This window comes from Anomalospiza imberbis, chromosome 3, assembly GCF_031753505.1.
Source record: "Anomalospiza imberbis isolate Cuckoo-Finch-1a 21T00152 chromosome 3, ASM3175350v1, whole genome shotgun sequence".
Lineage (NCBI taxonomy): Eukaryota > Metazoa > Chordata > Aves > Passeriformes > Viduidae > Anomalospiza > Anomalospiza imberbis.
Window position 1 is genome coordinate 77953498 of NC_089683.1, and position 14274 is coordinate 77967771.

The following is a 14274-nucleotide window of genomic DNA, read 5'->3' on the forward strand; positions in this document are numbered from 1 at the left end:
GAGTGTGTGTGTGCAGAGAGTGCACACACATGCACACACACACACATGCACAGCCACGGTGCTGCTGCAAAGTCAAATATAGACCTTGTGGAAGGGGAACAATGGCTGGGGTTGGGTTACATGGCTGTAGAGCCAGTGAGCTGCTGTTTGTTGTGGGCTGGGGTGGAATTGGAAAAGCAAGGGGGGTGGGATGGGGGAGAACATTTGTTTTAACCTAGAGACCCCGGGCTGGTGCTGTACGTAAGGCGGAGAGGGTGACCCGGAGCAAGAGCTGAAGAGGATGATCGTTTGAGTTGGCAGCTCAGAGGTGTTTCCAGTCTTTCTCCAGCTTCTTTGTGCTGCTTTTCCACGTTTCTTGAGGAATTAGAGTGAGCAGGAAGGGGAGAATTTCTCTGGGCTTCTGCACAGGGAAGAGCTTCTGCTCTGGAGAAGGCTTCTTTGTGAAGGAGAAGAGGCATCATTACCTGTTTTCTCAGCCCACCATCTGCTTCTTGTCCCTGATGTCTGGCTGCCTCCAAGGTGCAGGTTCCAGACTCCGGAAGAAAGGGAAGCAGCTTCAGCTGGTTTTGACAGGTAATTCCCCCCTCTCTCTGTGAGTGGTGATGGTGTGTGGGGATGGTGGTGGGGGAGGGAGTCTTCATCTGGCATGCATTGGAGGGAAAACCATGACAAAAGGTTGCTCCAGTTCCCGCTCCAGATCCCTGCTTTGTGGGATTTCCTTCACTGGAGGGAAAAGCCATGGAGGGACTCTTATGGCTAGGAAAAAATCCTTCCTAATTCTGATCCAGCAGCTGTTCCATCTGAGACGACTCTAGGGATGGCACGGCAGGGATCAGAGCCTAGTAGAACGGGTCTAAGCCAACCACAGGAATCCATTCAATGCCCATTTCTTGGGTCTGCAAGTAGAGCTGCTCTGATTAAATAGTACTAGGCAGTCCACGGACTGACACAGTGAATCTGAGACAGAGGATTGTGCCTGGGGATGGAACTGGAGCCCTTTGGTGTGGAGGAAGGGGTGCACCCAAGGTTCACATTGCATGGGTCTCTTCTCCCTCCTCTGTATTCCCCTTTTACTCCCATCCACCCCTGCCTGCTTCTCTTTGTGATACTCACATGCAAAGCCAAACCTCAAACCACTAAACACATTTCCTCAGATATCCCACCTTTTGAAATCACACCCTGGATTTTGTTCTTCATTCCCCTTCCTCAGAGCTCAGATCTTCAGCAACCAACTTTATCTCCTCAGCCTGGACAGCCCTCACTTGCTGGTACAGCTCTCACCTCCAAGAGAGGCAGCACAGGGAGAGCCACATGTCCCAATCTGTTGGCTGCAACATAGCCCCATCTCCCTCTCTCACAGCGTTCATGCTGTGGACACAGATACTTACGGATATCAGCATATGTTGGGGTCCCTCTGCAGGCCCCCTCCTCTCTGCCCATTCAAATGCACACATGGCATTCAGAGGGTTTTCTTAGGCACGTTTAAGCAAGTGAGGTTTAAGAGCACCGGGGCATGGCTGCACAATGATGTGGCAGTGCAGTGCGGTCAGGACCAGGGCAGATCCCAGCAGAGGAATACGGGAGCAGATGAGGATGTTGCAGGAGGTGGTGTTCTATCTGGCACAGTTAATGAAGGTGGTAGGATTTCAGGGAGGAGGTGAGGCTGAGCAGCCTACACTCAGTGTTGGAGGTGTCGCCTTAGCCTCCAACCATGACTGGCAAAGAGTGCAAGGCAGGGTGTTGTGGGTGTCAGAGCAGAAACGTGGATCATTCCAGACCCTAGAGCTGTAGTGATGGAAGGAGATGCTGTCTGGTTTTAAACCAAGTACCAGAAGCTGTGCTTCTCCCTCAGTCTTCTCCTCTCCTTTTTGCTGTAAGCTCCAGACATGGTAGGAATCAGGGCTCAAAAGCAGGCTGAGCTGGCTGTGAGGGATCGGAGGATGAGAATGGATGTAGAATCACAGGAAGTATCTCAGGATAGAGCTGGTGCACACCTGTCCCATAAATATCCAAAGAGCTGATGGAGCAACCTAAGCAGGAGGTTTGGACTTCTCTGTCCCTCTGTCTGTGGGGTGATAGAGACAGGAGGAGGAAGAGGGCAAGGAAAGGAACAGGGCTCCTGGCTGACAGGAAAGCAGGAAGAAGGCAGGAAGGAGGCAGCTCCTGCAGAGGTAGGCAGGGTGGTAGGCCCCCATTTTATCGCTCAATCATGTTGTGTTGTCCAGGCATGCCAAGGATAAGCAAGTAGGGGTCCCTGCTCAGAGCTGGCAGAGACCTTGGCTTTGATGGGGTTGCTGCCTGGGCTCTTACTGGGTCCTGAGGCCCGCAGAGCTACCCGTGGTTGCCACAGGGTGCTGACAGGGCTGTCAGGAACTGCAGAGGGCTGGGGGGACTAGAGAAGGTGAGAGCAGGGATGGGTTGAGCTTTATCTAATGAGATGAGATGGAGCGTGAAAACATCCATTAAGTGCCTGTAGGACATGGTTCTTCTTCCTTCCTGGTGAAAAAGAGCAAACCTTGTGGGATACAGGGGTAGAAAAAAGCTGACTGATGTGAACTTGTACTCTAATTAAGGATTGCTAGGACCTTTGAAGGTGATGGATATGATCTTGTCAAGCAGCAGAAAGGCCATGCAAGGTGAGAAGGAGAGTGGGCAGCTGTTTCTTCTGAAGATGTGACAGCCCAGACCCTCTCCCACAGTTGTCTTATTGTTCCTTACCGTCCACTGAAGTGCTGATGTCCGCACCTCGTGAGTGACAGTGAGAAAAATGCTGGGGACCAAGCTTCTCTGGATGGCTTCTTTTTTGTGGGGTGATTACTACAAGTTGAACCTTTATTTTAAGGATGGGGCTTCGTAATCCTACAGTTTGCCAGTGGAGGTGTTTTAGTGGACCCCGGGACATCAGGGAGGGGCTGCAGGAGGTGCTTTTGCTCATTAGTATTATTTCAGATAATCTGTGCAAAACGAAGGCTCGGATCATCGCGCACCTATTTCTGAGAGGGGCGCCGGGCTGAGAGGCTCAGTGCTGCGCGGGACCGCGTCCCTGCCCAGGCGAGGGCGGCGAGCGCCGCAGCCCCTCGGAGCCCCGGGCGGGGGTACCCCCAGCGAGGCCGCGCCCCTGCGGGGATCGCCAGCCCAGGACACCTCTCCATGCTCTGCGATCGCTGCTGGGAGCCGGGGCCGGTGAGCCCTCGCAGCCGCAGCTCCCCCGGGGCGGTGGGGTCGGGCGGGGCCGTGCTGGGGTCCCCCCCGCCCCCGGCGGCGGGAGCAGGGCAGGGGTGAGCGGGCAGGGGTGAGCGGGCAGGGCGGGCCGGGTCGGGGGCTGCCTGCGGTTTGGGGCGGAGGGAGGCGGGATGTCCCGGGGAGGGAGCGGGGATGTGCAGGCACACGCAGCCGCTGGCAGGCGGCCGGGGCTGCACGGCGGCGGCGGCGGCGGCGGGCGGAGCGGCGCGGCACACGCGGCGGCAGCTCCCTCCGCAGCCCCGCGCCTCCCCAGCCCCGCCGCCGCCGCACCGGGCATGGCCGCCCCCCGCCGCCGCGCCCCGCGATAGCCCCACGAGCCGCCGTGTCGCCGAGGTGAGCAGGGGCCGGGGACCCGCAGCGCCCCAGCCCCGCCGACCCCCTTTTCCTCGCCGCCGCCCCGGCCGCAGGGGCACCGGCGGGGCTCCGCGGAGGGTCCCCTCCGGGGACACCCCTAGGGTGGGATGGGGTTGGGGGGAAGGCGAGCACCCCCGTGGCCGTGCCACTCCGGGGGGCACTGGGGCTTGGGGTGGTCCCAAAGCCGCGGGGGGATGGGGGCGGGGGGACAGGCGCGGCGAGCCGCAGCGGCGCGGCATCCCCCCAAGGTTCCCACCCTTGCCCCCGGACCCCAGTCCGGAGGGGTCCCGATAGCCTTCGGACTTGGAGCAGTGCCTGATAGCCCACGTCCTGGGGATGTCCCTGGCAGTCCCCAAACGCACCGAGATCCCTGATACCCTCGAAAGGGAGGTAAATAGACTCGGGGGTCGTCCTCGCAGTACCCGGAGGTCTGGTAGCCCCCAGCCTGGCCAGGCAGAGGTGGACGAGTGGGACGGAGGGAGCTCCCTCGCCCGTGTCGTTGTGACCCAAAGCCAGGCCTGTCCAGGTGGGAGCTGCTCACACCTCTCCCGGGCACCAGCTGCCTCCAGGATGCCGGGGTCCGGGTCGACCTCGGGGGTTCTGCTGGGAGCAGCACTCATGGGGTGACTAGGTCAGGAGGCCTGAGAGGCTATGCCTCGAGCGGGGGAGCTGTCGGGGAAAATCAGCCCTTGCAACGGGGAAAAACAGCCTTTGCAATGGCATATGATCGGAGCTTATGCTTCTCACAGCCCTGAAGGAATATGATACTCACTTTTCAGCCCTAAATTATTTTATAAGTTTCATAGCAATTGCTTCACCCTCCCCTGAAATGCAGCAGCTGTTTGCCACTGCCCAATGTTTAGGGGTGTGAGGCAAAGGAAGGTCCTGCAAGCATTTTGTCAAAGGGACTGTGGGGAGGGAGGATGCAGCAATCCATGGTGGGATTAGGCTGGGGCAGTGGCAGTAACATCCTGTAGCCCCTCTGAAAATGCTGCATCCTTCATTGGTGGTGGTTTGTTTCCTGGAGAGATGCTTCAAGCAACATCAATGTTTTTATGGCCTATTACATCCAGTCCAGGCAGGTGAAGCTCTTACCGGGGACCCCAAAACCTCTTCCTGCAATGCATGTGTATGTGCGAGTGGGAGGGCTTATGTCCCCATTTTAGAAGTCTCTCACACAACTATGGACCAAACATAACCTTCCAGAGCTGGAGTCAAGCTGAAAGTGGAATGGCCCCTGTTCATCACACCCACGCAGCTGGATAGAGTCTGCTCCATACCTTCACCATTCTCTTAACAGAACTGTTTAACCCCTCCCATCTCATTACAGTAATATATTTATGATATCACCCTTGAATTTCCTGCCCTTAACCACCCCAGAAGGCTGGGAGGGAATGAAGCATTTTTGGAAAGTATTTAATGCTACTTCAAGAGGGCAGGAGGCGGTCGGAAAATAGATGGGTGCAGGAACCTTGGGCTGGCAGGGTTCTCTGCAGGACAGCTGAGCAAAAGGTCTGAACCGCGCCTAGTAAGAGGTGTGTATTCACATTTCTTGCCTGGGGCTGCAGCCCAGCTCTAGTGCCTGTTGCTACACTCTTGCTTGGACAATGAAAGAGGGCTGAGGTTTTCTGCCTGCTCCTCTGCTAGATCTACTGGACTCTCTGCTCCCCTGCAGGGTTTGAAAAGCAGCCTGGGCACTGTGAAGAACACTCAGCCCATCTATTCATTCAAATGTGCGCAGGAGGACCTTATTTAACACGAAGCTGAGGCGTCCCAGATCTAGGGAGGGAAGATTAAGGTCCCAACAGCTGGGTGGGTATTTCTCCTGACAGCAGCTACCAGGGGCAGGTACTCCAAGATGTGCTGCAACAGCCTGAGCTATTACACACTCAGGATTGAGTGTGCACACTAGGTTCTGCTGTACACACATTTTCAAAAGCTTTTTAATTCTTAGTGCCCCAACACTGACTTAGAGGAAGGTGTCTGGATGGAACAGAGGGGAGTGCGGTGACAAGGCTGTGTAAAACTGTTTCAACTCAGACTCCCAGGCAGTAGAGAGGAGCTGTGGTGTCAGCCAAGGGATTTTGCTGAGCTTGCTCTTTTTCTCTCTCTAGGTGTTCATCTCGGTGGGGCCACACTGACCATGCTCAGGAGCTTCTGTCTCCAGCTCATGTCCTTGATTTGGATCCTCTTGGCCCATCACCAGCTTGTGCAAGGTAAGTCTCTGTACACATGGGTCCTTCTCTTTCATATCCATCTTTCTAAACCTGTTCTTGGCATTGCTGAAGTCTCCTCGGTTTTCCATGCAAAATCGAGATGGTCTGACATGGAAAAGCAGAAAATGCTGCCCAGTCATTAATCACCTGGGTGGGGTGTGACACTAGAAGCACCTTAGAAACTCTTGCCCACAGGGGTGGCAATGCCTGAGCACACTGACAGAGATATCCCCACTGCTCTGTCTCTCTCAGTTAGGGTGAATGGGTTCCCAAATTTCCAGCTTGCTCAGGGGAAAGAAGGTCCCTAAAGTGAACAGCTAACCCTGGGTCCAGTGAGACAAAATCCTTTCCCAAAGATTAGTTTGCTCTATCCCTGCTCTGGATAAGCAATGAATTCCCAAAGCCGTGTGCCAGGAGACATGGTTACAAATAGGAAAGGTGGCAATACCCAGGCTTGGGGCTGAGCAGTCCCAGGATGCTGCTCCAGCTCCATAGTGACTTGTTTTAGGAGGCTCTTACCCTGTGCGGTGGGACCTGCTGCCTCACTGCAGCAAAATTGCATGCACAGGGGATTTCTTCCCCTGCTCATTTTCCCAGCAGCACAAAATGCTGCTTGGGAAAGCCGGAGCACATCTCTAGGCATGGGGGCTTTAATCTGTTTCAGTCCAGGATGAAGGGGCTCAGGTAAGGACATTCACCTCCTGAGCCTGGCCTGCACAAGACTTGCACAAGACTTCTGGAGAAACCCCCCTGCTTCTTGACTTCTGCTCTAGTTCTGCTGCTTATGGAGCCAGAGTGAACCAGCTCCCCTGTGGAGCTAAGATGCAAGCGAGTGATGGGGAAGAAGGGAAGGTGGAGATGAAAGGGAACACCTGGCACAAAGGAGAGGACGAGAAGTGGCACAGTGAGGCCATGGCTCAGTTACAGCTTCTATGGCTTTTAAATAAATAAACAGAACTGGATACCTGGCCCCGTGTGATGCCAAGTCCTGCTTCCCTGTGCTGGAAGGGGAGTTCTGGCAGCTGGGTCCTGGAAGAGGGCAGGAGCCCCTGTCAGATCACTCTGTGCTAATAGCTGTCCTTGGAGATGGTGACATCCTGGGAGGTAAAGAAGAACCATTCTTTCCATTTCCATCCTTGGTCCCTTTGTGCCCCTTGCAGTACTTGGCCCTGAGCTTTCTCACCATACTTACTGCAAGACTGTGGGACCGAGGTCCCAGGTGGGTCACTCCCTATTACACAAGTTGTATTAATGCACAGGCAACCCCAGGTCTTGCCCAGAAGGGCCCAAAATCTAAGGGAGGCAGCAGAGAAAAGGTGGGGAAGATGACCAGAGACTGGGTAGTTTTGAATCAGAGCCCCATTTCTCAATAAAGATAGGGGACTGTGAAATCTTAATTTCTTGTGTGGCATCCAGTGAGTGAAAGGAAGGTCCCCCACCTTACAGTTCTGGGGACAGGTAGGCTGAGCACTTAAGGAAACACCCAGGGCCATGGGCAGATCCGGAATCATCTATAGTTGTCTGCTTAATCCAAGTCCACATGTCTCTTGTCTTGTAGGGGATGACTGCAGTGAGCGCTGCAATCTCGCCCATGGCTGCTGTGACCAGGATGGGAAGTGCAGGTATGGCTTGTCTTTGGCTCTCTGCTGCTCCTGGCTGTGACTGCTCTCCCTCCCTTGACATTGTGTCCCTGGTGCCTACATCCCTGCCCAGAGCTGAAGCACCTCCTCCTCCACTCACCCACACCTGGAAGCAATCACTCGGCTCTCTTCTTACCTGACACCCTCTGGAGTGAGAGATTTTGATGCCTCAGCCTCTTGCTGGTCCCCTCTAGCCTTTACTCCAGTGCTTCCAGGGTGCCCACCTTCACGCACTGACCAGTGTTATTCTGCTGAGCCCTTTTTGTCTAGAGGGAAGCCTAGGACAGCCTGGTCATGCCTGGGTGATGGGAAGAGGCCTTTAGGCTCAGATATGATGGGGGAAAGTCATCAGGCAGCAGGGCAAGCATGAGGGTTGGCCAGCTTGCTTGGCCTCCTTGCTGGTTGAGGTGGAGGTGCTCTCCCTGAGGCATGGAAGAGAAGGGCTTCCAGCCATGCATATAACTGAGGGCTTCAGGGGTCCCCTCTCAGAAGCCTGAGCTGTGGTGGGGATCTCTGGATGTTTTCAAAAAGGGTTTGCCAGCAAGCTGTGAGCTACAGCAGCAGAAGTGGTACTTGGCATCCCAGCTCCAGCTGGTGTTCAGATGCCACAGGTTCAAAGCTCAGAGCCTGACCCTGCACTTCAGCCTGGGAAGCACCCATATAGCTGCTCTAGGCTGCCACAGACCCACTGCCTGTTGTCCCACTGTAGGGCCATCGGAAGCCCTCACTCTAAAAAGCAGCACTGGGAGGCAAAGGCTGGCTTTGGGCTGGCTGGGACACCTGTGGCTGCAAGGGGACAGACTGCCCAATGCCACCCTGTTCTCCTCGCCAGGGCATGGTTAGTCTCCTTTCACAGAACGGCCCCTGGTGTCACACCACACCTGGGCCACTTGTTCTTCTTGCTGGCTGCTGCATCAGGGAGTGTCCAGCTCTGGTTTGGCTGGCCCCCGTTTGCAGCTTCATAGAGCTCCTCCCTGAGCCCTTTCAGCAGCTGTGGCTGGTTGGAGAAGCAGGGTGCTGCAAAGCCCCAGTGAGAAGGCCACATGTCACCATGTGGCAGGTGTCCCAGCTGCAGATTTTTCCGCACAGAAGTTGCTGCTGCTGATTTCAGGCCTCCAGAGCATTTGCTAAATCTTGTGGCTTGGCAGTACCTCAAAATCACCTCAAACTCAGGGAAACCTGGCTGCTAACCTGGCCCCCTTCCTGGCAATTTTTAGGTTGGCCAGCTCCCTTTTGAAGAAGTGGAAGAGTTGGTACCACCTGCTCCTTGCAGGTACTGGGGGGTAGGGGTGTAAACATCCCTCTGCTCAGGGCTGTCCAGGTATGAATGTATTTCCCCGGACTATAACAGGCACATGGTATCACCTCCAGTCCCATTGAAAAGCCTCTAGCCTCTAATTAATATATGTGTGTGTGTACATATATACATATATATATATATATATATATATGACCATTTTCCTCACTCCTCATCTCTTCGGAACAACATACAGCAACAATAGCCAGCCCAAGTTTGAAAGTGCAGCTGTGGGCCAGCCCAAATAAACTGCAGTCACCACATATGTGCTTAAATGAGCCCCAGCCATGAAAATGAACCCCCTTCCTTACTCTAAAAACTGTGTTGTTTTTGTGGGGTTTCATTTTGTGCTGGTTTGAGTATATCTTTTGTTGTGGCTTGGTGCCATCTCCTCTGAGCTCTCATCTTGTTATCACTTGCTTTCTGCCTTGGAGCTGGCAGGTCTAAGGGATGCCTGCCACTGGAGCAATGCAGCTTGGCTTTGCTCAGGCATTGCCACTGCCCTGCTCTTCTGGGGCCAGAAGGCTCCTTGTGTGCTGCAGGTTCTCCCCTTGCACTGCCCGTGTGAGCTGGCTGATAAGTCTCTTCTATGCACCAGCCATAGCAAGCAAGGTTTCACAGCTGACTTACAATGCACTCCAGACAAAAAATGACACACATTATAATGCAGAGATGAGCAGTGAAACACACGGACCTCAGCAGCCTCTGGGCCCTTTCTCTCAGGAAGCTTAGGGTTAGGGATGGGCTTCTCTCTGCCTGTCAGAGTGGCTGCCTGCTGTGGGAGGCACGGGAATTGCTCAGCTAATGCAGTGGTGTATACAGAGTGGCTGGTTGGAGGAGATCAGAGGGATGTGGGCAGTGAAAGTGAAGTTGCTGAGCTTTGCTGCTGGCCACTCACCCTCCCTGGCTGCAGGGGGTGTCTGCTCCTCCTCTGTCTGCTTGCTTCCTTGGACAGATAAGATGCCAGTACTTATCTCTGGAGGAGGGAGCTAGGAGGTCCATGGGGCCTTTGGGAGGGTATCCGAGCACTGCTGTATCTGTAGGGGCCCTGCACAGCACGTAGCCAGCTTTTCTGCAGCCCCTGCTTGGATTTGATTTGGTGATTTGATTTGATTTGATTTGATTTAATTATACTGCTATGCCCTGTCCACCTGCAGGTGTGATCCAGGCTGGGAGGGGGAGTACTGCGAGGAGTGCGTGCGTATGCCGGGCTGCCTTCACGGGACGTGCCACCAGCCTTGGCAGTGCATCTGTCACACCGGCTGGGCTGGCAAGTTCTGTGACAAAGGTGAGTTGTGAGCTCGGCATCCCTGCCTCTGGTGCTGAGGGCAGAAGCCCAGCACACCCTCATGGATATGTCAGCCAGTGTAGCCAGAAGCCACCTGGGTGATGCCATTTTGGCTGCCTGGGAGGTGGGATGTTGCCTGGCAGCCACAGCTGGGACCATTCTGTTCCTGCAAGAGAGGTCAGACTGCTGACACATGTTCCCAGGCTGTATGGCAAGAGCTGGTGTGACGCTGGCCAGCCTCAGGAAATGGAGCAGATGAACTCATTGCATTTCCCATGCTGCATCAGGACTCCAAGCAGCATCCCCTGCTTTTTCCAAGGCTTCCTGCCTTCAGCAGGTGGCTGGGGGACTCCCCTTCTCCAGCCCTAGGGACTTGTCTGTACCAGGGGGTCCTCACTGGTCAGACAGTTGGCATGCACTGCATCTTCACAACCACGCAGGCACTGCACTTCTGTTGCTGCAGGTGCCTATTGGAGGGGAGAAGAGAGAAGCTCTTGTCATTTCTCCATCTCCAGAGGGTTCTGTGGGTTGTATTTGCACTGAGTTGGCCACATAAACCCTCTTTTCTCCGTAATTTACACTATCTTTTTCCCCTCAGACATACACATCTGTGAACACCAGTCCCCCTGCCAGAATGGGGCACAGTGCATCTACGATCGAGATGGGGAGTATTCCTGCTTGTGTCCAGAAGGTTTCCACGGGAAGGACTGTGAGATGAAGACAGGGCCATGTGAGAAGGCAGGGTGAGACACTGCAGTGAAATTACAGACAGCATTAACTTTGGGTCACACACTGCCAAGTGGAGGCCCAGCTTGGCTCGTTACCTATGAATTTCCATACAGTAATGGAGTTAAGCCAAAATCACCTTTGGCTTTGGTTTAGCAGCATGCAGTGCATGGTCCCACCAGGGTAAGGGCTTTGTTGCAATCTGAACAGATTCCTGTCTCTGCTGTAGGAGGACAGGAATCTGTTCATCATGCCTGGGACATCCTATCTCCCAAGCAGCCAAACTGCTGTAGGCGTGATGAACTGACATCCATGATGCCTTTGGGGAGCATCAGGAGGGCGTGTTTCTTCTTCAGATCATTTGGCTGAAGACCTTCCCTGGTGGGTGGTGGGCCTGTGCACAGCCACAGCCTTTGAGGAGGTCCCATGGCCTCTCAAGGAAATAGGATCTCCCAACCAGTCTTCTCCTAGAGATAGCTGTCCCCACGGAGAGAGCTGGACACGCTGACCGTGCAAGCAGCTCTGCGTGTTTACCTCAGGTACACCCCTGGGGTGGGTGAAGCTGCTTGGTCTCCAGGGCCATGACCTAGCCTTGCTCTCTCCACACAGGTCTCCATGCAAGAACGGTGGGCAATGTCAAGACGAAAATGGCTTTGCCAGTAACTTCACCTGCCGGTGTCTCGCTGGCTTTGTGGGGGCTCTCTGTGAGCATGATGTGGACGACTGCCTGATGCGCCCCTGTGCCAATGGGGCCACCTGCCACGATGGTGTCAACCGCTTCTCCTGCCAGTGCCAGGTGGGCTTTGAAGGGCGTTTCTGCACCATCAACATCAATGACTGCGCCAGCCAGCCATGCAAAAATGGGGCAAAGTGCTATGACCGCATCAATGACTATGACTGCTTGTGTCCTGACCGTTTCACTGGCAAAACTTGTGAGATCTCCGTCCCTGAGCCCACCTGGTCTCCTCCCTACTACCCTGCAAATCATGAGAATGCTGGAGGTTTGAAAAGCACCACTAGCGAGACGCCAGAGGTGACACAGCCAGAGCCCATCAGGACTGTGGTCACAGGGCGGCGTGTGGCCAACCACAGTGAGAAAGAGCCGGGGGGAGGGTTGTTGAAAATCTCTGTGAAGGAGGTGGTGACCCAAAGGGACTCAGGGCTGAGTGAAGCCCAGCTGGTGACAGTGCTGGTGTTTGGGGTGCTGACAGCAGTGCTGGTCCTCATCACTGTCCTGCTAATGCTGAGGAACTGGCAGAGAGGCCGTCAAAGGTCGAACTGGTGCCAAAGCCCTTCTCAGGCTGCAAGAAAGCTCCAAGACCAGGAGTGTCAGGTGGGCATGCTCAACACCATCTTGATTGAGCCAAGGAAGACCACAGAGCTGTGAGCTGTGAGGACTCTGAACCAGGCCCCTGGCAGGTCATCATGCTGGCAAACCCCTTGAACTGCACCCTGCGGAGCCACACCAGCACCGACTGGGCAGCGGGGAAGGGCTCCCAGGGCAGCAAACACGTCAGCAAAACCCTGGGTGTTGAGCACTGGTGTGATGGCCCTGCCTGGGTCTGAGCTGTCTCCTGTCTGGCTGGCTCAGCTGGCACCCACGGGCATTTGAAGGCAGGGCTGTGTTGGGCCAGCCCTGCAGGGGAGCAATGGTGTGCTGCCTGCAGCAGCCTGTGCCACGCAGGCGCCGCTATCATCTGACTCCAGCACTCAGAAACAGGACAGGTAGTCCTGAGGAGGGCACAGCCCTCTTGCAAGCCCAAATACTGCCAGACCCTTTGTAACTCCTCTCTGTGACTACGGGAAGGGGCTTTATCCTCATTTCTGCTGGTGTTGGGATGCTGCTTCTGGGGCCTTTGGGACAGTTATAGCTGCATGGGTCTCCCTGCCACAGTACTGTATGGGGTAGTTCCTGGCTGTTTCTGGAGGCTGTCATTTCAGATGCCATGTCCCTAGGGAGTGAACAAACACCCTTGCTCCCTGGCCTTGTGGTTCTGTAAGCCAGCTCAAAGAGACTTCAAAAATCATTGCAGGTCTCATGCCCTTCTTCTGCCCTGGCTGATGCACCCTCCTCTTGCTGTCAGACTTGGGGGTTACAGACATGTTCCGTACTTTCCTCCTGATAATCCAGGGATCTCTTTGACTCACTTACTAAGCCGTCCTTTCTGGTCTGGCCACAAATGACCAAGATCCTTTGCCTCTGCAGTGTGCTCTTCTGCCTCACTATTTGCTCTCCTCTGGGCCTGAGCTGATCCTTCTCATGTGTCCTCATAGGTGAAGCTGGAGATGGGCAAGGCTGTGCTGTGGCTGGTTCAGGAGCAATACAGGACCCAGGTCCTCCTTTCCTCTCCCATTCACTCTGAGGCAGGCAGCTGGCTCTAACCTCAAATCAGTCACTGCAGCGTTTCTCATACAACAAAGGCTAAACTCCCCACAGTGGATGTGAGCCTGGGATGAACATAGGAAGCAGACACAAAACTGCCTTCTCCACCATTGCTAAAGCATGGCTGAAAGGCAGCAGATGGTCAGGTCACTTACCCTTTGTACGAGGTCTGTTCCTGCCTCTGCTGGTCTGGTGTGCAGCAGTCAGTGTCTCTGTCCCAGGACCAGGGATTTCTGTGCCTCCTCATGGACACAGATGGCTAAGCAGTGGGGCAAAACTCCCCACAACCCAAACCCTACTACTGACTTGTAGGGTTGCAGAGCTGGGTTCAAAGGGGTGTGAAGTGAGGCAAGAAGTGACCACTCAGGCAGGAGTGAGACATGGGAAAGGGGACTGGGGCTTCATCAGAAAGATTATTTTTTTAATACACGGATGGATTATGTACCTTTATCAAATAAAACAAGTACAAGCTCAGAAACAGTGCATCAGAGAATCATAAAACAATTTAGGTTGCAAGGGACCTCTGAACACCAACCTCCTGCTCTCAGCAGATCCAAGTAGATCAGGTTGCTCAAAAACTTGCTGAGTATCTCCATCACTTCCCTCAAGAATGCAAACCCAGACTGTGGGACAGGAGTTGTCCTGCCTTTTTCTCCATCTGCAGGGACAGGGATGGCTCCTACAGCCTCAGGGAAAGGAATGGCATCTACCCCTGGACAGCATAGCAAAGGTGTGGGCTAGGCATTGCCTTAAGAGTGTTGGGAAGGAGGAGTCCCAGGTGCCTATGGCAAAAGCAAGATCCTAAAACTGACAGCAGCTGTGGGTTTTGTGCAGCTGGAAGCAGGGCAGGAGGGATAGAGAATTTCCCTTGAGGGAGTGGTCTTGAAATAAACTAGCCTTAGAGGCCTTTAATGCAATTGCATTCTAGCCCCTTCAGGGAAAGACCTTCTCCACTGAAAACCAGAGGAAAAGTAGCAAGGTCCCTGGGTGCAACCTTCTGGGCTTGGAAAAGCCTTCTGGGAATAGTAGAGAGTAGGTAGGGTTGTCTTTGTGTAGAGAGGGCACCACTCTTTTATCTCATAAGAATATAAGTGTCTGATGAGGAACAGGGCCAAGGACCTGACTCA

General features: G+C 54.5%; 1 protein-coding gene across 3 annotated transcripts; it reads left to right on the forward strand.

Moving 5' to 3' along the window:
* The first annotated feature begins 209 nt into the window (after positions 1 to 209).
* On the forward strand, positions 210 to 13649 carry DLK2 (delta like non-canonical Notch ligand 2). 3 transcript variants are annotated; one of them, XM_068185258.1, is made up of 6 exons: positions 210 to 573; positions 5712 to 5813; positions 7372 to 7435; positions 9908 to 10038; positions 10637 to 10781; positions 11374 to 13649. In XM_068185258.1, exons 1-6 carry the CDS (start codon positions 501 to 503, stop codon positions 12149 to 12151), a joined length of 1293 nt encoding a protein of 430 aa, XP_068041359.1. In that variant the 5' UTR covers positions 210 to 500; the 3' UTR covers positions 12152 to 13649. The 3 variants fall into 3 exon arrangements, with proteins under 3 accessions (XP_068041359.1, XP_068041361.1, XP_068041360.1); XM_068185260.1 differs by lacking the exon at positions 210 to 573 and adding an exon at positions 3244 to 3278; XM_068185259.1 differs by lacking the exon at positions 210 to 573 and adding an exon at positions 3415 to 3576.
* Positions 13650 to 14274: the final 625 nt, after the last annotated feature.

What these genes read in the sequence shown, in the direction of transcription:
- DLK2 (XM_068185258.1), top strand. Translation starts at nt 501, where the DNA reads ATGTCTGGCTGCCTCCAAGGTGCAGGTTCCAGACTCCGGAAGAAAGGG. An exon ending in TGGCAAGTTCTGTGACAAAG is followed by an intron (nt 10,039 to 10,636) that starts GTGAGTTGTGAG and finishes TTTTCCCCTCAG; the next exon opens with ACATACACATCTGTGAACAC. An exon ending in GGGCCATGTGAGAAGGCAGG is followed by an intron (nt 10,782 to 11,373) that starts GTGAGACACTGC and finishes CTCTCCACACAG; the next exon opens with GTCTCCATGCAAGAACGGTG.